Source organism: Typopeltis vanoorti, chromosome 10, assembly GCF_054136105.1.
Source record: "Typopeltis vanoorti isolate ZY-2024b chromosome 10, IOZ_Tvanoo_1.0, whole genome shotgun sequence".
NCBI lineage: Eukaryota > Metazoa > Arthropoda > Arachnida > Uropygi > Thelyphonidae > Typopeltis > Typopeltis vanoorti.
In genome coordinates, this window is record NC_143558.1 from 20,993,384 (window position 1) to 21,018,190 (window position 24,807).

The 24,807-nt window shown below is 35.9% G+C and overlaps 1 protein-coding gene across 1 annotated transcript in view; it reads right to left on the bottom strand.

Annotated features, from left to right (window-relative positions):
* The window catches only part of LOC150102215 (lysosome-associated membrane glycoprotein 5-like), a 126,645-nt gene that overhangs the window by 87,930 nt on the left and 13,908 nt on the right, over positions 1 to 24,807 (bottom strand). The window contains exon 2 of the mRNA XM_090399526.1: positions 9,008 to 9,129. Coding sequence (XP_090255652.1) covers positions 9,008 to 9,129 — 122 coding nt within the window. The remainder of the gene's footprint in view (positions 1 to 9,007; positions 9,130 to 24,807) is intronic.

Genomic DNA, 24,807 nt, shown 5'->3' on the forward strand with positions numbered 1-24,807 from the left:
ATGAAAGTCAAGTATTCTTGACTTCCACTGAGAGAAAATTGTTTTAGTAATCTCATTGCATTTTATAATATGATGGTAATAGCTGACGAGGGAAAGGCATATGGAGGGGAAGTGTGTGATGCAAGCAAGAGATCAGAAGTAAGAGATGTAGTGAAAGATCAGGAGAATGGTAATGAAGAAGCAGAAGTTCTTGACAGTGGAAACAGTATTAGCGTGAGAGATGAAGAGAGACTGGGAATGCAAGAGAAACAGGGAAACAGGGGGGAGCCCGGGTGGACAGGGAGACATGGCATAGAGAGTGGATGTTGAAAGTAGCAGGAAATTTGTGTATGGAGATGGAGTATATTGCAATATGGGTGGGGAAGTTGAGACTGAATGGATATATGTGGTAAGTGGTGATAAAAGTGATTCAACAAGGGCAGGTGTGGTGAGGAAATCACAACCGACAAGTGGCTTGGATAGGACTGGTTATAGACCTAAAAATTAAATGCTCTGTTTGTTTACAAATGCCAGAATTATAAGAAGTAAGGAAGATGAAATGGTTTCACTGATTGAGGTTATTCATCCCAAAAAACATTGGAATAAGTGAAACATGGTTGAATGAAGATGATATCCTAACAGGAATAAAAATGGAAGGATACAGTATTTTTTGTGAGGATAGAAAGGACAACAAAGGAGAAGGAGTGCTGCTGATGATAGCAGGAGAATTATGTCCACATAAGGTAGATATGAAAAAGGGAAATAGTGGCTATGGTTATGAAGCAGTGTGGTGGTAAAGTTAAGGTTGACAGGAAGACATATTTAGTTGGATGTTGCTATAGGCCAGGTAATGTGGAGGGTGGTGAAGAAATGTATAAACAACTTGGATTAATGAACAAAGAAAGGGTAATTATTATGAGAAACTTTAATTATGGCAGTATAGACTGGAATGAAGAGATAGCATGGGGGAATAAGGAAAATTAATTTCTCGAGTTCTTGAGAGATAACTATCTCAGGCAGTATATAAAGCAGGGCATGCGAGGAATGAAAATTTTAGAACAGACCATTTCATCAGAGGATGTAATTGTGTGGGGGGGTTTCGCACTTTCCTCCAGTTGGTGAGAGTGATCAGCTGGGCTGTGGCTAGCCATGTGCGAACTTCTCTAAGGAAAGGATATATGTGGAAGTACAAGGTGGTGATTATGACAAGCTTAGGAGACAGCCTGGAGCTATAGCATGGAATGAGGAGTTGAGTGGTAAGGAAATAGATGCTGCTTGGGGACTGATAACAAAGAAATACATAACAACATCAATGTGTGAATGTATTCTGAAGGCTAAAAGGCTAAATAAGGCAGGTGTAAAATGGATGAATGAGGGGATTAAGCATGAAATCTGAAAGAAGAAGAAGAAGAAGGTACTTTGGAGGCAATACAAGAAGAATTATAGTAATCAGTTACATGAAAAATATAAGGAACAAGCCTGGAGAGTGATTCAGTTAGTAATGAAAACAAAAGTGGAGTACGAGCAGAAATTGGCAAATCAGGCGAAGAAAAACCCCAGAGAGTTTTTTTTTAGCTATGTGGCAAGTAGAAGGAAGATGATTATGGTAAGATGATGTTAATGGATGAAAATGGTAGAATGGTAACTGCTGCAGAAGACAATGTTGAGATATTTAGTGATCAATTTATAAGGATGTTTCATCCTGATCAGGTGGAATCATAAGGAACTTATGATTCCAGTGTAGTGGACATAAGACAGGATGGCTTAATTGTGAGTGAGCAGGAGGAAATGGCTGTGGCTACAAATTATAGGCCAATCTGTATATCTGGAGTTGTGGTGAAGGTACTAGAAAGATTGGTGAGAATAGGATACAGAAATGGTTGATAACAGTGGTATTCTCTGTGGTTATCAGCATGGATCTGTTAAAGGGAGATCATGTTTTACTAACTTACTTATGTACTATAACAAGGTGGCAAATACCTTGGACAGGGGAGATGCATATATACAGTGATGTACTTGGATTTTGCAAAAGCATTTGATAGACTACCACATGATAAGCTGTTAAATTGAAACAGATGGGACTGGCTATCAGATAGGTATCAGAAAGTTGTATACGGTGGTGTAGTATCCCTTAAGAGGAAGATCACTAGTGGCATACTGCAGGGATCAGTTTTGGGACTGTTATTGTTTAATTAGTATATATATTAATGATGTTGGGATGGGTTTATCTAGCTGTTTGTAGATGATACAAAATTGGGAAGAGTAATGCAAAGTCAAGCAGATGCTATGGTCTTACAGGAGGACTTGAATAGATTGCATGAATGGGCAGGTAAATGGAACTATCAGTTCAATGTTGCAAAATGTAAAGTTTTTGAAATTTGGTAAGCAGAGATGGAATGCAAAGTTTACATTTGGTGGGGAAACTTTAAAGGAGGTAGAGGAGGTGAGAGATCTGGGAGTGGTGGTGGACAAGAACCTGAAATTCATGGGCCACATTGCACAAGTTGTGAAGATGTCACATTGAATAATGACAATGATGTGGAGGACCCTGACATGCAGAAATTAAGAGGTTATGATGTCATTGTATACAGCCTTGATCAGATCTCATATGGATTATTGTGCACAGATTTGGTCACAGGGTTTTCTTGGTGATGAGGATATGTTAAAAAGGATCCAGAGAAGATTCGCAAAGGTGGTCAGTTTGTCTTTGGAATGTGGAGTACGAGGACAAATCGAGAGAATCGAAATTGCAAAGCCTTGTTAATAGGAGATTTTTAATTGGGGGGGGGGGGGGACATGAAGCCATCACTGTAAATTGTATAAGGAGGATGTGAGGAGAAGGTTCTTTGCATGGAGAATGGCTGGTGAGTGGAATGCATTGCCTGAGTGCTGAGTGTGCTGTCAATGTAGACACAGTGAATCAGTTTAAGGTACGTTTGGATGAGCATTATGTGTGATAGTGTGTACCTCCCACGATGAGTCTCTGATTCCATGGAGGTCAGATGTTAATAATAATATACAGTATACTATATTTCAAAATTTCACAGTATACTATATTTCAAAATTTCACAAAAGTTTTTAACAACTTGCCTCATGACAAATCTGTATGCAAATAAAAACCAATGCATTTGGATAACCAGTGGAATCAACTCTGAAGCACAAACCTTCAGAACAATGAAAGAGATGCCATCAAGACCAGGAGACTTTTTTGGTATCCGGTCTAGACAAGATTCTTCTGATCTCTTTCCTGAGAAAAAAAAAATTCAAAAGGAGGGAGGAAGAACATCAAATGTTGTTTGGAACAGTAGGAGAATATTTATCAAATAAATCTATCAGTCCAAGAATTAGAGGAAAAGTAAGAAACCAGTTTTTTTTTTTTTTTTTTGTGGGAATGATACAAAAGAACCATTTGAGTGCAAAAGAGGTGGAAGCAGAGTTGGATAAAAGTTTTAACAGCCCAGAATCAGTGGCGGCTCGTCCATTAGGGAAGCAGCCCCTCCAGTATAAAATGAAAGTTCCTGTTTCATTATCGCTGTTCTTAAATTTTTATATATTTATCTAAAACCTGTTATTTTCTTGTTTCTTGTTTGTAATACCACTTGATAGTATTTTATATAATTCATTTTGTAGCAATAGTCAATGTGCTGTGTAGGTTAGGACTAGTATCAGTGCTGGCTAGTATATGGAACGTTGGAGCTGCATTCAATGCAGACGCACCAAACAGCTACCTAGTGGGGATAACACGTGATTTACATGCAGTTAGGGGCTGGTAGCATTGCAACCCAAGATACGTTGCTACTACACGAGCACAAACAAGACAAATTAATGTTGTTGTCTTTATCGTAGGTAAATACTGTGCTGTTTTTCTTTTTTCTATTTAATTCTAGCATTGAATTTATATCTTTGTAAAAATGAACAAAAAGAATAATTCTATTATATTTTAGTTTTATTAATGATATAATTTTTTTCAATCGATATTGATGTTTTTTTTTTTTTATTGCTACAGCCACACCACTACAAATTCTTATGAGCCACCACTGCCCAGAATGCATGACTGTCATTTGGATATGATACAAGTTTCCCTTTCAAAATCAGTTATGACAAGCTGATTATTTCCTTGTAACAATTTTGAGTACTAGTATAAACAGAAAAGATGGAAACTGTCAGATTTTAAGAAAGACAACATATACTAGAATATTAATTAAAAACTTTAATTAATATTTCCTATATTTTGGTAATGTTACATTACCATCTTCAAGGATCATAAAATAATATGTGCACACAAGTACTAACACTTAACAAACATGGCTGAAGAAAACAACTGAAGTTGGTCCCAGAGTCCTAAAGGTGTCCCCTAGTGGATTAAATTGGGTTGTCTTGGCTGTTGGGCTGATGTTCTTAGAATGCAAGCTTCCCATATTTGGGGAAGTCTCATGCATCCAAATTTGTTGAGGTTTGGGGAGCTTTTTAGAGCTGAGGCTGATTCCAGGAATAAAATCTCATATTTATACTTGCTGCAGTGTAGTAAAGTGGCTTTCTTCCAGCATATTTTGTGGCAGGTGTCCAAAGCATGGTTGAAAGTCCTGAGTGGCTGTATTGGTGGAACCAGATATAGTCCTTATGTTCAGATATCTTAATATTAGCTGTCCTGCTTGTTTGGCCATAGTAGGACAGTTTGCAACTACAAGGGACCTGGTATACTCCAGGTAGGTCTAGGGAAAGTGGCTGGTCTTTGGTGGAGCTGATAAGAGATGCCAATTTTTTATACGGTTTGTAACAAGTTGTCAGGTCATAATTTTTTAGGATATTTGTTGGCTTTTCAGAAGTACCCCAGATATAAGGAATGGTAATAGATTTAGAATAATATCTGTTATGCAAGGGGGGGTTGTGATTAATTGGTTTTAATTTTTTTTTTTTTTGGATTTTTTTGGGGGTTGTAGCCATTTATCTACAAAAAAAAGATGGAAATTTCTATGAAGATCAACTTTGACATGCTTGAGACATTGTTAGAGAACCAAGGTTTAGACAAGGGATGGAAACTTAAAGAAACTGGGCATAAATGTTTCCATACCAATGAGCATTGTTTCAATATCTTCAATGTAAATGTTAGAATCAGAAGACCAAAAACAATTATACAAGGTTGGCTGGCCTAGTGGATGGTGTACCTCTCCAACCTAGAGTGTATAGATTCAAATCCTGCTGTGCCACAGATATCTGTGAGAGTCTTTAGGCAGAAGACCATTTTAGTCACTGTGCGAGACTACCACCCTGATTATTAGAGGCCTGAAATGGCTTGAAATATTACCATAACTGATCTCTAAAGCAAGACACTGATATCAACTCTTAGAATGCTTATGGCGCTAATGTACACCATTCATTGGTGGTATTCACGTTAAAAAAAAATGCACAGAGATCACTAAGGTCATACCACTCGCACTTGTTGTGGATGAGAGTGGTTGAGTGAGTGAGTGTTGCTCCATGGGAGAAGTAATCAGCATCAGACTGTAGTTTGAATAAGCTGGAGCAGTGTTTTTCAAATTGCACACAGTGACCCATCAGTAGGTTGTGGCTAGTATTTTTTAAAATGAAATAGAATAGAAAATATCAAAGTAGATTTCTCAGATTTCATAGTTTTAAAAGCACTTTGATTTTGTACAAGTGTTCAAATCTCACTATAAAACACCACTGCAGGTATGCTTATAAAAACATTGTCACTTGCTAATGAGCCAAACAGGTGAAATTTGTAATGTTTCTTTCATTAGTCACAAATTTTCACTGCATTTTTATTTTTTTCCTGGAAAGGACATTATCAAGTGTGACATTTTTCAAGTTCACAAAATGTCTTAATTTCTGTTTTTGAATTGTTCGAGTTCTTTTTTGCTATTTTGTATTTAAATATTATTAAATATTAAGAATGATTGTTATGGGAGATTTTAACTGCAATAAAAATTAGGGAGAGGAAGATGCATGTAGCAATAAGGGAATGGAATTTCTAGAATTCTTGAGGGACAAATGTCTTAGGCAACATGCAATAGAGGGAACAAGAGGTTCGGATTTGGTCACAGCATCAGAAGAGTTGATAATAACCGAGATGACATCTCTCCCACAAGTTGGAGAGTGACCATGTGGTTTTGACTTGGAAGATGAATAGACATGCAGGAGTATCAAAGAGATGGGAACATATGTGGAATTATAAAGCAGATGATTATAATAGTCTAAGGCATCAACTTTGGGAAGCTTCATGGAGGGAGGAATTGGAAGGCCGGGATATCATTAGTGCGTGGGAAATTGTGAAAGAATATTTGTTAGCAGCAATGGTAAGTTGTATACCACGAGTGAACAATAGGACACAATTTGGTGAAAAGCGAATGACAAATAATATTAAATAGGAACTGAATGTGAAAAAGAGGCTATGGAAGAGATATAAGAAGACAAGTGAAGAACAGATGCATGAAGAATATAAGACACATGCCAGGAGAGTGACTAGTATGGTAAGGAAGGCAAAACTGGAATATGAGAGGGGATTGGCACTAAGATCCAAAGAAAATCCTAGGGAATTTTTTAACTATGTGGCCAGTAGGAGGAGAAATGATTGTGGAAGAATGACATTGTGGGATAAAAATGGTAATAGTGACTGATGCAGTGGAATTGTTCAATGAACACTTTATTGGTGTTTTCATCCTGGAAGAGTAAATTTTAATACTAGAGGGATAGGGCAGGTTTGAGAATTAGAGGTGCAGGAGGAGAGATTGTTTCAAATACTGAATAATCTGGCTGTCAGTAAAGCTGTGGGACTGGATGGTATTTCACCATGAGTTTTGAGAGAATGTGCTCAAGAACTGACGGCTTCTTTGACCTGGCTTTTCAATGAAAGTCTGGCTATGGGAAAGGTGCTCAGGGAATGGAAGGCAGGTAAGATAGTGCCATTGCATAATGGCAGGTAGCAGACTGGAAGTGTCTAATTATAGGCCAGTTTGTGTGTCATCAGTAGTTGTTAAGATCTTGGAGAAATTAGTTAGGGACCATATATAACATTGGGCAGATGAGGGTAATGTTATCTGTGAGAGGCAACATGGATTTGTGAAGGGGCACTCTTGTTTTAGTAATATGCTAGCCTTTTATAATAAAGTTACAAAAGCAGTAGATGAGGGAAAGGCACATACTGCCATTTTCTTGGATTTACCAAAGGCATTTGAACAGGGTTCCACATGATTAGCTGATATTTAAGTTGCAGCACATGGGTTTGGATGTCAGGTTGGTCAACTGGATTCAGGATTGGCTGTCCAATAGATATCAGAGAGTTGTATATGATGGGGCAGTTTCAAGGAGGCAGAGGGTTACAAGTGGGAGTTACAAGTTTAACCTTTTTTACAAGGGTGTTACAAGTTTAACCTTTATATCAATGACATTGTCAGTGGATTGCAGGGGGATATTCAGTTGCTTGTGGATGATGTGAAGCTGGGAAGAGTTATAAGTAATAGTGCAGATGTGGTAATCCAGCAGGGGGATTTGAATAAGCTAGACCGATGGGCAAATGAATGGCGGTCTCAGTTTAATGCAACAAAATGTAAGGTCTTGAGGTTAAGGACACATAAAATGGACGCTGCATACTCTATGGGAGGAGTTAAACTGGAGGAAGTAGGGGGAGACAAGCGATGTGGGGTTGATGATTGATAGAAACCTGAAATTCAGGGGACATATTGCAAAGGTGGTGAAGGTAACACAGAGAATTGCTGCAATAATGAGAAGGAAGCTGACCTGCAGAGATAAAAGACTTATCATTCCATTGTATATGACCCTGATCAGACCACACTTAGACTATTGTTCTCAGATTTGGTCCCCAGGATTTGAAGGGGATAAATTAACTGTGAGAAGGGTACAAAGGCAGATAACAAAGACAGTTTCAGGACTGTACAATGTTAGTTATAAGGATTGGCTAAGGGAATGTGGACTGCAGAGTTTGGTGGATAGAAGGAGAGGTGATATGATTGAGACTTTTAAACTGTTGAGAGGTGGTTACAGGGTTGACACTGGGGAGTTCTTTCACTTGGTTGAACAGCGAGAAGGAGTGATGACATGGGGGCCATCCCTGGAAGTTACTAAAGAAAACTGTGAGCAAGAGGGTGAGGAGTGGTTTCTTTGTGTGGAGGGTGGTTGAACCATGGAATGCATTGCCTGATAGAGTGGTGAGAGCGAGAACGGTCAATGAGTTTAAAGAGTGGTATGATAGACTTTGTGTTTCCTAGGAGGGACCTCCCATGATGAGTCTTGATAGACGTGTTTCCTAGGAAGGACCTCCCACAATTAGTCTTTTTACTCCTTGGAGGCCTAAATGATAATAATAATAATAATAATTAGGTTTTTTTTTTTTATACTTTATAGTAAGTGCATGTAATGCTTCATAAAACTTTTGTTTCAGTTGTTAGTATATATTTTTGTGTGGGGGAGGGGGAGGGTTACACAATTCAAAATGTATTTCTTATCATGGGCCAGTAAAAAAAAAAGTTGAAAACCACTGACCTAGAAGACAAAAATCCACAGATATTCTTAGAAGGATCACTAGTGGAAGAGATCAAAAGTGCTTGGAGAGTGAATATGGATATCTGGTATTCCAGTAGGCATGTGATTCAAATTAATATTTGAATCAGATCATCAGTGATAGCGAATACCTTGGCATCTCTACTTACCAAATCAATTTAGTTAGAAAAGAAAAATGTGCTATGTTGTGAAAATCTCCAAGGAAAATGATTCCACTATTATGAAAGTACAACAACAAAGGAGAAATGAGTAAACATGAACTCAACCTGCACAGCACAACACCATTATATGATATAGAAATACTGATACAAATAGCAATTGGCACTTAGTCAGGATGAATGTACTAAAATGAATGAAACTTCAGGCACATAATTCTGCAACATCTGTATCTTGTAAATGTGAGGTTCTGGGTTTTTGAAGTTATATTTATTGGTGCCTTTTCATTAGTTTTGAAGTATAGATAAATCAAGAAGATTTGAAACTAACTTACTGTTGAGTTTTGCCCCGCTGTAGATTTTTGCTGCTCTGTAGGTGTTTTAGATGGCTCTTCTTGTGCCGTGCCACTGTCAGTACCACCTGTTTGATCAATATTTGGTTGCACAGCTTCTGTAACTAAAATGATGAATTAAATGTCATTAGATCAATCAATTAATATTTTCTCATAAATCACACAATTATTATTATCATGGCTCCTCTAGGAAGTTAACTGATCTATCAAAGGGCCTATTTTAGTCATCCATGCAGTGGCGGCCTGTACATAAGCACTGCGTCACTGCAGCACACCCAAGGAAAAAATTAAAAAATTAAATTTTGTTTGTGTTTATAAATAATAATAATGCTTACAACATTATATAAATGCAATACAACATGTTAAAGTCTACAGCTTATGTTTTGACATTTGATTTTGACATTGATTGGATAGTTAATAATTGGAATTGTTCGATTAACACTTAAGATTACGAAACAAATGCACTGCGATCTAACACTGATATTCGTTTGTGCTTGTCATTGCACTTTATGTCATTCAGACACTGCCCAAAAGGCAGGGTATTTTTAGTATCCTTATGCACGTTATTTCTGTGAGATATGAAACGTTTATTATTGATGCGTGTGCGTGGTGAACTATTTTTTGCCAATATTATTTTATTTTGTTAAAATAACATATTATTCATTTATTATAGATACAAGGCTGAATTATGACGAGTGTCACTGTTGAAAATATGAAAGAATTATATTTTTTCAATCGTTACACAAAACAAATGCACTGCAATCTAATGCCGATATTCTTTTGCACTTGTCATTGCTATTGATACAAAACTTTATTATTGGTGTTTGTTCGTGGTGAGGATAAAATATTTTTAATAAAGCGATTTTTAATATGTAAATTTATTTATTAATAAATTTGTTACTGATTAATTTTTTTTTTTTTTAATATGCAGCACCCCCACTTAAAATTTTCACCGGCTGTCACTGCATCCATGCCTAAATATCCATCATACCTCTCTCTCTTTGAATATACTGAACAAAAACACACATTTTTGAGAATCATAAAGCACTTCATCAAACCAATGCTACTGCTTATTTATATATATATATATATATATATATATATATATGAGAGAAACACACACACATATTGAGCCTCGATAGCAAAGTTAGTATAAACAAAGCCATTTGGTCGAAAAGACCTGGGACCAGCTCAATTCCCATTAGTGATGTGAGGAACCTTTATCTGGTCTCTTTCAACTAATGGTGAGTTAGCTGGTTTCATATGGAGGTGGGGGATTTTTTTCAGCTGGAAACTTGGGTTTTTCGTCCCCAAGAGGCAAACCAGCCCTTGAACACATGCATCTACAGACATATGGCAAACCACCTTATCCTCAATACAGTATCAAGCAAATAGGATAGAAAAAAATCCTCGACACCGCAAAATAAAAGAGGAAGGAAGGAAGAAGATATATATATATATATATATATATATATATGGTTATGTGCTGCTGTCATTTCTTAAATTTTCATAAAAATTATATATTTCATAAATCACTCGCAAGTAGTCTAGTATAACAAGAAGATTTTGACTATACCTAAAAAAAAAAAAAAAAAAATTACACAATCATTTTAATTTAATATATCAATTTTGCATGACAGGCAGCTGTAAATCACTTGTTGGCAACACCAGTGATCACCCCTCCCACATTTACTAGATTCAAGCAGCTTTAGCCTCAGCAAACAGACAAGTCAGCTTTTAACCTGATTTGGCCATTGACAACATACAATAAATTTGTTTTCAAGAAGACTTGATTACTTATCAGGGTTTTTTTAATCACAGTTATACTGATTAGTAATGTGAATAAAGTGTATACTGAACTATTATTTTTATTTGTGGAAACCTGATATTTGATGCCTTCCCATCAGACTTCTAATTAATCAGTAGCATCTATTGGGTAATATGAAATAGCTCATATTCTCTGTAAATTAATTTTGTAAATCTCATTTAAAAATTTTGAATATAACTTTTAACCAAGATCTGTCAGGCTGTACAATATTTAATGCCTTCTTGGTTCCTATCTGGTGGAATTTTCCAAAATGATGCTTATCTAGTTTCCATTTCTATCACAACATATACTATCCAGGGTGATCACCCGGCAAAAATATTTTGTACTAACTTATGCAGGAAAAAAGTACTAGATCTGAAAAAAAAAAGTACTAAATTTTTATTTGCTTTCATTTCGCTCTATTTAGGACATTTTACGATATCACTACCTCATTATCATAGATGAACTCAATGTAAAACCACTAAATTAACACATGTACAACAAATATGAAAAAAAAAAAAAAGTCAAAACTCACCTCACTGTAGTCATCTATGAGTTCAAGAGCTGCAGTTGTCAATCATCTCAACAGCAGTCCCAATTGTAACTGTAGCACTTCACATGTGTATTAATTTACCATATAATTTTTAGTCTCATTTTAGTGTTTAAAATAATGTAACATTAAATTTTCAGTTATTCGATATTCTATTTACATATATACAGGAGTTCCCACACACAAGAGAAACACTGGAAGTATTTATTCATCAGATTTTGCTAAAGTGATTAACTCTTCAGAAATAGTAAAATACGTAGCTGAAGAATGGTTCAATTTTTCTTTTTTCAAAAGGAGAAAAAAAATTTTTTTTTTGCAATTTCATTGCATGAATTTACAGCCAAAGCATTTTTTATAAGATTTGTAACATACATTTAGTGCATCCACACTGTATTTTCTTAGCAATTTCACTATCAGGTGCAATTGTTTTCAATAGAGTTGGAAGAGTATCCATATGCTGAACACAAAAGGAGATTGTGTTCAGCATCGGGCCGTTCTGTGGGTTTGCACCACCTGAGTGCAAAATTTTTGTGTCCCCCCCCCCATCCATTAAAAATTAAAGGATCCCAAAGTACAATAACACGTTATGAATCATTTTATTATACTGCACATTAAGAGGAATGTATATTAAAATAAAGAAAAAACACAAATGGTAAAAAAAAACTTTTTATATAATAAACAAACATACTCCTATAATGTAACATTGAATATGACAAGAAAAGAAGAAGAGACTCTCAAAATAACTCAGCGTGCAATAGAAACATCAGCAAAATGGAACATGTTAGAAACATGGAACTCAGAAAGAGATCAGGCATAAAATCGATTGGAATAGGCGTAAGTTCGATTCTCGTCATGACGGGAGGAATCTTTATGTGGACTTTTTCAATCGAAGGAGAGTTAGCCAATCTCATACGGAGGTAGCAGGGTTTTTTCTCCCGGAAACTCGGATTTTTCATCCCGCATACAAAGAAATCGGCCCTTCAGAAAGACCACAATTTACAGATAAAAAATACTAGTTGTGGTGGGAGGTAGATGCCGTTGATGGAGACGATTGGTAGTAGAGGTTCGGTGTAGTGGTGGAGACAGTTGCGTAGTAGGTGTCCACCCGCGATGAGTCTTCAGACTCCTTGGAGGTGTCACGAATAATAATAATAATAAAAGATATGGTAACTGCAGTATATGAAAGCAGGATGAGATGGGCAGGTCACATGGCCAGACTCAGGGATAACAGATGAACATATAGAATATTCAGCTGGCAACAAGAATAAAGAGAAAAAAGGAAAACCACCTACAAGATGAGAAGATCCACTATTGAAATCTATGGGTATAACATGGAAGAGAGAGGCTCAAGATCGAGATCGTTGGAGGCATCTTTGTGACCTGCACTCATGGAGAAATCCTGAGTGAAACATAGGTCCATCAAGAAGAAAACTCAAGAAACTCCCAGAATGTTTGTTTGCTGTGCTGAGAGCAGTGATTAAAGTAAGTTGTGTTGAAGCTCATACCATTTATTTAACTACCCAGCGACTCAGCCCCTCACTCAAATCTCTCACATTCAAAGGTGACAAATATGCACAAACAGTTAAGTGTATTATTTATTCCCTATTTTTTATGAACGTGTTCAATTATACCACCCCTAAATTGTGCTTCCCGGTTAGGAAGGGGCCTGTCTGCATTATATGCACATAATCTTTATTCTGCCTCTTTAATTTGTTTTTCCACCTGGTATTTGGATTTAAACAACGACATTATACCTAGTGTACTTCTTTTAGATTCTACATTCTGCAAGTGTTTTGGAGTGTTTGCATAACGAATCAAGACATTTGCTACCATTAATGCTTATATCACAAAATTTACAATAAGCAGTGTCTCCTTTACTTTTACCTGAACTGATACAGGATTTAAGATGGGATCCTCCAACCATTCTTCTTTGAATTTTTGCTTATGATTTTTTCATCTTTTTAGATGAACCATGTAAACCTGAATCGGAATTTGAATTATAACTATTACCACTTTCTCTTTTATCTGAATTACCTGTCAGAAATGGTTTCTTGTGCGTGAGAAAGGCTGGCATCTTCACTTTCAATGGCTCGTTTATGTACTTTAATGACTGATGCACATTTCCCCCTGAGATTTAGAATCCAATTTAAATTTAGAAAGTTTTTCTTGCCACTTGTCCATGTTTAAAAGGAAAATATAAATAATAATATTTTCGATTAAGAATTAAACAAGTTTTTGTTAATAAAATGAATAAAAACACCGGACTTCTTATAACGCGCGAGAAATGTTTGAACAGCGAAGAATATATTTTCGTTGGCTAATGCCAGTCGGATTGCGTGCGTACGGGATCGGGGGGGGGGGGGGAAGAGAAGACTAGCGAACAGTGAGAGGAGTTGGAAAAAAAGAGAAATCATGTTCTTGTGACATATGGGGATGTGGGAGAAGAGAAAAATATTAAACTCATGTCTAACTCTCATGTTGTTGTTATTATTATTATTCGGAACGAAAAAAGTACTAGATCTGTTGATGAACGTACTAAAACACTAAAAATTTATAAAAATTACTAGATCTAGTACGAAAGTACTAGTGGTCACCCTGATACTATCTGCGACAAATCTTCACTCTTGCTATTGTTTATCTGTTGGTAGGAAAACTGTTTATTTTTGCTCGCCAAAATTTTTTTCCAAGCGACATCTGTGAATAATATTAACTGCTTTCTGTAACTAATTTCATACCTATATATCTTCTCCTAAAAAGAAGAATTTCCCAAACGAATAAGTCATATTTTGCAATACCGTTATGTAGAAATGTGGCATAAAAGCCCTTTTGGCAAAACACAAGTACAGAATGCCTGCAAATAATAGCAGCGTTTAAATTTAATCGCTGCAAAATTTTACGTCTGCAATATTGAAAACGATTTTTAGCAAAAAATATGGTTCAGTTTTCTAATTAACTTGAGGGGTGTTTAATGTGTAATCATTATGAGTAATAATAATAATAATAAGTAATAATCATTATCAGTAATCATCATTAATTATCCGAGCACTGATTGGATAGCAGGGAAATCTCATGTAAAGACATGTCCAATTTATTGAATCGTTGTGAGATAACTTCCTCCAGCAGTATGTGAAAGTAGGAACTCGGGGTCAAAGAAGAGGAGGCTGTTCTATCCTCGGTGGTTAGTGCCAATGATCGTGCTGTACCGACCTGGGAGTAGCTAAATATATGAATATTCCATCGAGAAAATACTATATACCAGGTTCGGTCCCATGGTATCGGCTGCTAGATGGGAAGGATATCGAGAATGTATGGCAAGCATTGGAAAAAAAAAAAAACACTTAAATATACAATAATGGAAGGTGTCCGTAGAGTTCGAATAATAAATAAGGTAGAAGTGAAATACGTGTGGGTGTGTAAGGATTACGTCAGTGATGAAAATTATAAGGTGAGGCTAGAAGAGTTTTCTAAATATATTCATATTTAGATTTCCGTACGAAGAGAAAATGGTTCTGCAGTCTAAAGAATCTAAAAGAATGTGTATTATGCAGCAAGTAAAGAAAGAATGTAGAAGAATAACTCCATTGAATGCATAGCATATGCAGAAGAGATTATTCAGCTAATTAGTGTTCATTTTGCTAAGCGCTATCAATCCGAGATATGCAACATGGAGCTCAATGCTACCGCTATATCTAATGAAAAAAAAACTTAAGTGTATGAAGAGGAGGTAATAGAACTGTTGCATAAACTGAATAAGAATTTAAATTTAGCAATAAGACTAAAGAGTGTTAAACTCTTTAGTCTTATTACTCGGCTAAACTGGATGAACTTTTAACCTGATTGTATAATTTGAGTCTCAGCACAGGGAAGATTCCACATGAGTGGAAAGAATGTGTGATAATGCTATTGCACATGGATGGTGCAAAGATTTCTGAGCCTAGCCTTCTCATTATCATTGGAGATTTTGGAAATTAAAGAGTTCGCATAAAAAAATAGGATGGCAGAGAATCTATACTTTCGAATGAATAGCTCGGGTTTAATAAGGAAGGGTCATGTTTGAACAACTTGCGCACATTTCACAATAATGTTACAGTTCAGTTAGACAACGGCAATGGATATGCAATGATAATTTTTGAACTTTGCTAAGGTGTTTGACAGGATACAGCAAGACGAGTGTTGCATAATTAGTATGTATTATTATTATTATTATTATTATTATTATTATTATTATTATTATTATTGGGTACATAAACCAGGATTTAAAAAAAAAAAAACAGTAGCCAAGGATCTAAATGAAACTCACGACAATACTCCAATGTACCTGTCCAAGTACTTAAAACCATCTTATTAGAAACTATTCTGACATACAAGGAAAGTAAAAACAGAAAAAAAAAATACCAGTTTATATGGATAAAAGACAGCAAAATATTCCTTAAAAAGACACAAGATGCAAAGTCAATCCAAATAAAATCCGTAGAAGATCTCAACAGGCTGCCACATTAAAAGGAACACTGATGAGTCTTAAAGAAGGGAACAACATATCAACCTACATGAATGCAGACCACGAAGCAGATGTAATTGCCCTGGAACATGACATTTGCCACATTCTAAACTCGATAACAGGATGGAAACGGTGACTACCTCCAAAAAAGGACTATCTATTCTTCATATCAATATCAGGAGCATTCAAACATACTGGCTGACCCTGCAAGCTTATCTGAAGGAAGATAAAGACAACAGAGATATTTTAATACTAACAGAAGTATCCACAGCAGACGAAGAGACAACCATCTACTATCAACAACACAAACACTAAAGACAAACGAGGAGGAGGAGGTGATATAATAATATTTAGCAAACATAAATTAGAAGTAATAGAAATAAACTATAAATTAAAATTTGCAGAAAATATATGCATCGAAGTTAAAAATATCAAACAAGTGAACAGAGCAATATACAGACCACCCAATTTAAGCGACACAAAATTTCTAGATGAATTAAACAGATGGCTTTCTGCCAGCGTAGGTGTCTCAGAATACCTGATAATAATAGGTGACATGAATATAAACATTAAGAACAAAAAATAATAACACAGCACAATACCTAGACCTCTTATAAGCATATAGTATAACCCCATCCATACAGTCGTATACACGAGAAGAGATAATTGAAAATACAATTGCCTGATTCTGTATTGACCACATAAATATACGGGTCCCTCTAAACAGCTATACAGCAGTCGTCATAAGTGTAAACTGGCAGACCATTATGTCAATGGACTACAGTTGCATACTGTACCAGAAGCCTTAAAAATCAGAAAAACAGACTGGATGCAGATAGCATCTTCAGACTCTACTGATATATATTAATCTTAAACTCACATTTAATAAAATATATAACAAAGCATTCACAAAAATAAAAATACGCTCCCAAACCAGACGGAATCCATGGATAACAGACAACATTATTAGACATACAAAGAAAATATGTCCCATGGAAACAACTTAAGAGGTCACCTAACAATACAGTTTTACAAGCTGATTACAAAAGAAGACGGAATCTCTTAACAACACAGATTAGAACTGAAAAAAGAAACTATTATAGAAACAAATTAACAAACCTGCTCAATGAAATGCTGGACAATACAAACAAAACCACTGCCTCAGAAACAATAAAACACAGCTTTGCTTGCGAGCCCAAATCCCTCAAACAGTTGGAAAACAACTTTAATAGCACTTCGTGAACTCTGTCCAAAAACTGCAGGAAACATTTTCTCTCCTCACACAAAGAAATATTCTCCACTAGGACCACAAGCAACCCAGTCAATGCGGTTCCCTAAAGTTCAAAGAACTTTGACTTGCAATTCATCAAATTAACCCTAACCAAGGACCATTAATAGACGGAATCAGACCAAAAGACACCAAAAACACTCAACTAATCTATGTCCAGTTATACTAAGACTGTTAAATAAAATCTTTGAAACGAGGCACATACCTGAAACACTAAATTCTCGTAAACTCTCCACATACATTGATAAATTTCCAAATTATCCCCAAAACACAATATGGCATTCAAAAAAATAAAGGAACAGCAACACTCCTGGAAGATTTCACAGACCTAATAAACGCTCCATTAGATAAAAACAGAATAGTATTAGTCGTTTCTATTGACTTAACAAAAGCGTTTGACACACTAACACATATCGGAATCGGAGGTAGTCTATTCCAGTGGTTCAAAGCATACATGAAAAACAGAAAGCACATCACACATATAGGATCAGCGCAGAGCAAAGCAGTACCAGTAACCTGTGAAGTACCACAATGAGTTGTCCTTTCTCCCATCCATTTAACATACTGAAACAACGAATGGCAGCCTTTGTTTAAGCCTATCTTCAGCACTGCCTGTGATTCAGTCTGAAACATCATGAAATCTCAGTTCTTTGATTTTCATTGTCATCTTGAAAAAACAAAAATAAATCACAAGAATCAGTAATAGTGAGTCCAGGTGGCAGCGCATCACAGTCGAGTTGCTGTAGTTCGAGTATGTACTATGAAACTGTCGTGGTCGATAAATGATTTACAGGGTTTAATATTTCTGGTCATATTTGGATAACGTTATCACCTAAAAATACTGTTGAGTGACAGTCAGTTGCCTGAAACGAAAATTATTCAGAAATATGTGTGTTTTTCCCCTTTGCCCAATTCCAAATGATAACGGCTCAATTCAAGTCTCTGAAGAATTTTTACTCAGTTTAAAACAAAATTTGATAAACAAAAAAATTCTTAGCTATTTCACTTCAGTCGTTTTGAAAATTCCAATACACAACTGAACAGCTAAATCGCATTTACATGAAATAAAGAAACAAACAAACAAATGCAAGCTATGATGACTCAAAAATAAGTCATAATAAAGGCAATGAAACAATACCTAGCGATAGCACATTATATTACCAGCCTTAGCCTCTGGCCAGTAGTTAGTTCAGAAACTTGCGGAGAACACAACATCATATCTCTTCCCGATACATAGCTGAAAAGTGGCTGTAGTTTGGTCTTCGACTGTCTCCATATACAGATTTATGAAAGCTGTGGACAACACCAACAACAATCCTATCCTCAATACTGAATTTTGTAAATCGGGATTATATACAGTGTTGAAAAAATGTCAGAACGTCCAACAATTTTAACCATATATTGGCATAACAAATTACCTCACTTTTAATAAAAATTATTCATCGAACAAAGTTCAATGCATCAGTCATTGCAGATAGTAGTGTATAGTGTTAGGGATCACGTGATGTCGGCAGTGTTATCTCTGCCCTACTCTTCCCCTGATGCCTATTGAAAATCATTGATAACCTGCCAGTATTTGAAAAGCTAGGACCAATTGCCTCTCCTACATATTTTTGGGAATAAAAGACGTTAGCGGATTTGTATATAAATAAAAAAAAAATAAGCTAACCCCTTTTAGTCCCTTATAGGGAGTAGACAAAGCCGTTTTAGCACTATATGATATTTGGAGACTGAGTGCGCAGTTCAATCTCCACAGGTAGCCAATCATAGATAGCTGGTCCAAGATTATCACTAATTATAATCAGTATCCAATAAAGAGACGACTGACATGTGTCGCCATCTTATGAACCCTAACCCCACCATAATATGTAATTCTTTGAAATAGCGTGAATTCGACCGTCGATTTTCATGGGTTTCCAGGGGAAAATTCCTTGTGTCTGCCAAACATCGATTGACTCGAGAAGAAAGGCTTAGAAACAGTTCCTCTACTCGGCACCTAGACTAGACTAGAGTATACATCTTTCTTCGAGCGGTCTAGCGCACAGGAAGCAAAAGCCACTTCCACTGAGCTACACAGGCCCTCTATTTGTATATATTACATTATAATAAAATCTCGCTTCTGATACTTCTGTTTTAAGTGGCTTCATTTTTTAAGTGCTCTTCATATTACAGTTAAAATTTAAATTATTTTCAACCTGATCTGAGTTAAAATTATTAGCAGGCTAGAACAAGCTGAACATCTCGAATAAAAAACGATTGAACACGCATTTGCTTTTTTGTTATTTCTATAATTATAAGCTAGATTTGTTTTCATTGGCGGAATGCGAAAACATGAAGCACAAATATAACAATGAAACACAAATTTATTACGCCATTTTTTTTTTTTTTTTTTTTACATATAACCACCACATAGTGTTGCTTCCTTCCTCTCTTCGTTACTAATCACAAGCAGTTACTGCTCCTCCAGAAAATATCAATTAGAAATTGTTCTAAATGGTAACCAATTTTTATTGCACAAAATATTTTTTAAAGCTAAAGCATATGTCACTATTTTCGCAGGGAAAAATCTTAAACTATGTAATTATCTCTGTGCAACTTTTAACAATTAATCTTCGTTCCTTCCTGGAATTCTTAAAATTATCTATATCGCGATCTCCTTCTGTTAAATATTCAATATTTGCAGTTTACAACAGTACGCATGCGTGCGAACACAAGAATCGTATTAAGGATTTTACATTACTAATAAATGACTTACATTACTTTGTAGGCCTCCCGGCTAGGTCCATGGGACCCGCTAACCAACGACAGCTGAGGTCCTCCATTCATATTGGGGGGTTGGATGGTTCTGGAGGCCCATTCCGTAAAAAATACCGCTGTGTAAAGCATCATGTCTACATAGAAAAGAATTAAAGCCCAGGTAGTCTCAATATGCCCGGAACGGTGGTGTCAGGGTGATATAGCAGGCCCTGTGGTATCGTCAATCTGTGACTTCTATAAAGAAACTCTAAGCAAAAATTGCTTGAATGTTGCTACTTGGAATGTAAGAGGATTGAATAAATGCGGGAAATTGGCTAATGTGATGAGAGAGAGAGAGAGAGAGAGATGGAGAGATCGAATATTAGTATACTAGGAATGAGTGAAACTTTTTGGAAAGGATCATCAGATTTTGAGTCGAAACTTCCAAATGGTAAGATATATAAAATATATACATCAGGTGGTGAAATATCAAGAAGAGGTGTAGCATTTATTGTAGAGAAGAAAACTGATAAAAACATTATCTATATAATCAAAAAATCAGATAGAGTAATGGCAATTCTAGTGAAATCTAAACCTAGAGATATGTTGATCATTCAAATATATGCTCCTGCAGAACAGAATGAGGAAGCAGAAATAGATATCTGGAACGCAAAAGTTGGATCAGAGAGAACATCTATACACGTGGGTCCATTTGGACTTGGAATTCGGAATGAGAGAGGACAAAAGCTGATTGATTTCTGTAACAAGCACAATCTCATCATAACTCTTATTTTGAACAAAAACCAAGAGCAAGATACACATGGGAAATTCCGGATGGAAGATACAAAAATCAATTAGACTATATTGTAGTCAGTAAACGTCACTTCAATGGAATACAGAACTCAAAGGTGATGCCAAGTGCTGACTATGGATCTGATCATAGACTGGTCTTAATGAAGATGAATATTCGCCTGAAAACAATAAAATTTAAAAGAAGTCAACCCCTAAAATGGGACCTGCAAATGGTACAAAATCCGATAATAAAATCAAAATTTAATGAAAATATTTCAGAACTGCTGTCTGCACAGTTGCAAAACGAAAATGAATCCTCTAAATGGAATAGACTACAATCAGCTATCATAACATCTGCTAAAAACCACATCAATAAATAAGAAGAAGAAAGAAAGAAAAAACCATGGATAACTCAAGAGGTAATCAACCTTATTGATGAAAGAAGAACATGGAAAAGAGGAGCAAATGAAGAAGAAAGGTTAAGATATAAAACTTTGGATAAAAGAATCAAACAGTTACGTAAAAGATTGACAGAAAACTGGATAAATAGGCAGTGCACTGAGATAGAATTACAAAATTGGAACAAAATCAGAGAAGCATTCCTGAAAGTGAAAGAACTTAATGGGAAAACAAAACGTACACAGTCTAATAACATGAAGGACAAAGATGGAAACATACTCATTGATAAGGAAAAGATAAATTGAAGATGGGTGCAGTACTTATCAGACATCTATGATGATGATAATGATAACATGTTAGATGATTCACACCTTAAGTTAAACGTAACAACAGATACCACTCAACCCACAAGAAAGGAGGTAGAACACCTAATTAAGAATCTTCCTAATAATAAATCCCCTGGGTGTGATAATATTCCGGCTGAGCTGCTGAAAGCTTTGACTGGCAATAATAACAACTATTTAGTAGAATCCATTCAGGACATCTATAAAACAATACAATTACCTGAAGTTTTTCCAACATCTGTCTGCCTACCAATTCCAAAGAAACACAATGCACAAAATTGTGAGGATAACAGAACCGTGAGCCTAATATCCCATGCATCTAAAATTATTTTAACCTTCGTTAACAAACAAATTGAAAGAGCCATAAGCGGTGAATTGAGTGAACAACGGAAAGGCTTCAGAAGAGGAATGGGAACCATTAATGCTATCCTGGAACTACAAATTCTAATAGAAAGATCACTTGAAAGAAACAGGAACATTTACATATGCTTCATACACTTTTAGAAGGCTTTTGACCGGGTAAAACATAATAAAATGTTCAATATATTAGATAAATTAGACATAGAAGATCATGTACTTAAGATTATAAAAATGATTTACACCGAACAGAAAATGCAGCTGTCATGTTGTACCATCATTTTTTATTTTGGTTTAACCAATAAGAATACAATTTGGTCGGCTAAATCCCAAATTGCCAGCCCATCCTCGTTCGTTCAGTATCAAAGTAGATACCCAACAGGGTGCACCACGAGAAGGTGAGGATTGGACATTAGGTCAGAAGCCCTGGTCGGTTCTCCGCATTCCTTTAAAGGCTATGTGGAGGTCTCCTCTCAGTTATACAGCTTTGACCCTTAAGCACCCCCTAAGTCTTGACAAGTAACAGACTGATTTGGAGGAAAATTGTAGATAGGAAGTTAGTAATGATGTAATTTTTTCATGTAGTACTGTCATATCCTGTACACCCCTTGAGGGTACATGGCAGGAATTTGATGATGATGATGATGATGAAAATGCAGCTGTTTAACTTTGAGACTTCAGAAGTGAAAATAAAAAGAGGAGTTAGACAAGGTTGTATCCTTTCACCAAATCTATTTAATATCTATAGTGATGAGACAGTGATGAAAAAGATTGAAAAACAAAAAACAGGAATTAGTATCAATGGTATAAAATACAACAATCTTAGATATGCTGATGATACCATTCTAATAGCAGAAAACAGAAACAAATTAATCAAATTACTGCAACTACTAATTGAAGAAGGTAAATAATTAAAGAATTTGGATTAGATATTAATGCAAAAAAAAAAACAAATTTATGAAAATCTCAAAATACGGCAGATCCGAGTCAGAAATATTCATAAACAATATGAAAATTGAACATAGAACAGAATACTAATATTTAGGCACCTACTTTACTGCAGATGGAAAGCAAAATAAAGAAATAAAAATAAGCACAACCATTGCTAAAGATGCATTCTGGAAAAATAAAGATCTGTTCAGAAGTTCTGTGAGTATCGAGACAAAGAAAAGAATGATAAGAACATTAGTGTGGCCAATTTTCACATATGGAAGTGAGACCTGGATATTCAAGAAGAGAGTAAGGCAACAGATAATAGCCTTTGAAATGTGGTGCTATAGGAGAGCTCTGAAAATCCCATGCACAGAACTTGTGACAAATACAGATGTCCTACAGAGAATGAGAACGCAGAGATCTTTATTACAGGAAATGATCCAGAGAAAGATGAGATTGGCAGGGCATGTACTGAGAGGTTCAGCAGGAAGGAGGATACTAACAGTTTTAGAAGGAAAAATTATGGGAAAAGGATCAAGAGGCAAAAAAAGCGAAGGACATTAGCTTGAAGATATAAGATCATGGACAGGATCACATGGCTATACAGAAACAAAAAAGAAAGCCACCAACAGAGAGAACTGGAAGGACATGGTGCTGCACCCTCTCACTGAAGAAGAAGAAGAAAAAGAAGAATAAATGACTGTATGTCGACTTATGACGAGTTCTTTTCAAATCGAAGGGAAAATATCGTCCTGTTATTTCAACTGCACCATGGAAACTCATTTGACCCATTTTATTAAATTTTACAAATAAAGATGATTCGTTCATGAATCAAACTGAACTGAATAGACATATTTTTCCGCCAGATGGAAGTCATTACTTTGTATAATTTCGAAACGTTTTACTAATGTTTTACGTATGCAAATAGTCCGATTGAAACGGGAATAGAGATAGCTCGGAGAGGTTCTGTAAAGATTTCAAGTGTCAAATTGTAATCAAATTTTAATTGCACGTACAGACGGACGGAAGGACAAGTGATACGTATTTTGTGAAACTCACCTAAAAGAAAGACTAAATAACAAACGCTGTTTGAACTATCTACCTCGTGACGCAAAGTTAATAAGAATCTGAAACAAATTGGGAAGTGGGACTCACAGCGCCTTTGAGACATGTGCTCCGTGTACACCTGGGTTCGAATCCCGTCTTAGGATGGAGGAACCTCTACTATGGACCTTTGTTGAATATGAGCTGACTTGTCTTATATATTATTTATTATTATTATTATTATTATTATTATTATTATTATTATTATTATTACGGGCGACTCCAAGGAGTCCTTAGACTTATCGAGGGAGGCCCTAAACATCATGTCCACACAACTATATGACATTCTCACAGTATCCATCATACTGTGAGAACTCACTTGAACACATCCTTGAACTCACTCACCGTCATAGCACCCACAACAGACTCTGACAGCTTATTCCACTCATTTACCACTCTAAAAGTAAAGAACCCAGCTCTAACACCCCTGCTAACCACACTCTTGCCCAGCTTCCATAGGTGTCCCCTGGTTCTCCCACCACCAGTCCTGATCTCAAAATTATCCTCTGAAATTAATCCTATAGAAAACCTTTAGCAATTTGAATATCTCAATCATATCTCCCCTTTTCCGCCTATCAACTAATTTATGCAACCCACAAATCTTCAACCTGTTCTCATATGGTTCATTCCATAGACATACTATCATCTTAGTCACTCGCCTCTGGATCCTCTCCACCTCCTCCCCATCAAGAAGGAACCTAGGTGACCAAATCTGGGCACAGTAGTCGAGATGAGGTCTTATCAAGGCAAAAACCATGTCATTATATATAATAATGACATGGTTTTTCTTTGCTGCAAAACAGACAAATTAGCGAGGAATATGTTTTACGAAGAAACACAAGAGATGTTATAAACCTTTAGTTTATTGGATAGGTGAAAGAGTAACAATCAGCAAACTTTGCTCTGAAGACCAACCATGGAAGCATGGAACTTTTAAGCCGCCTCAAGTCTTCAATGAGGTTGTTTTTTGGTTA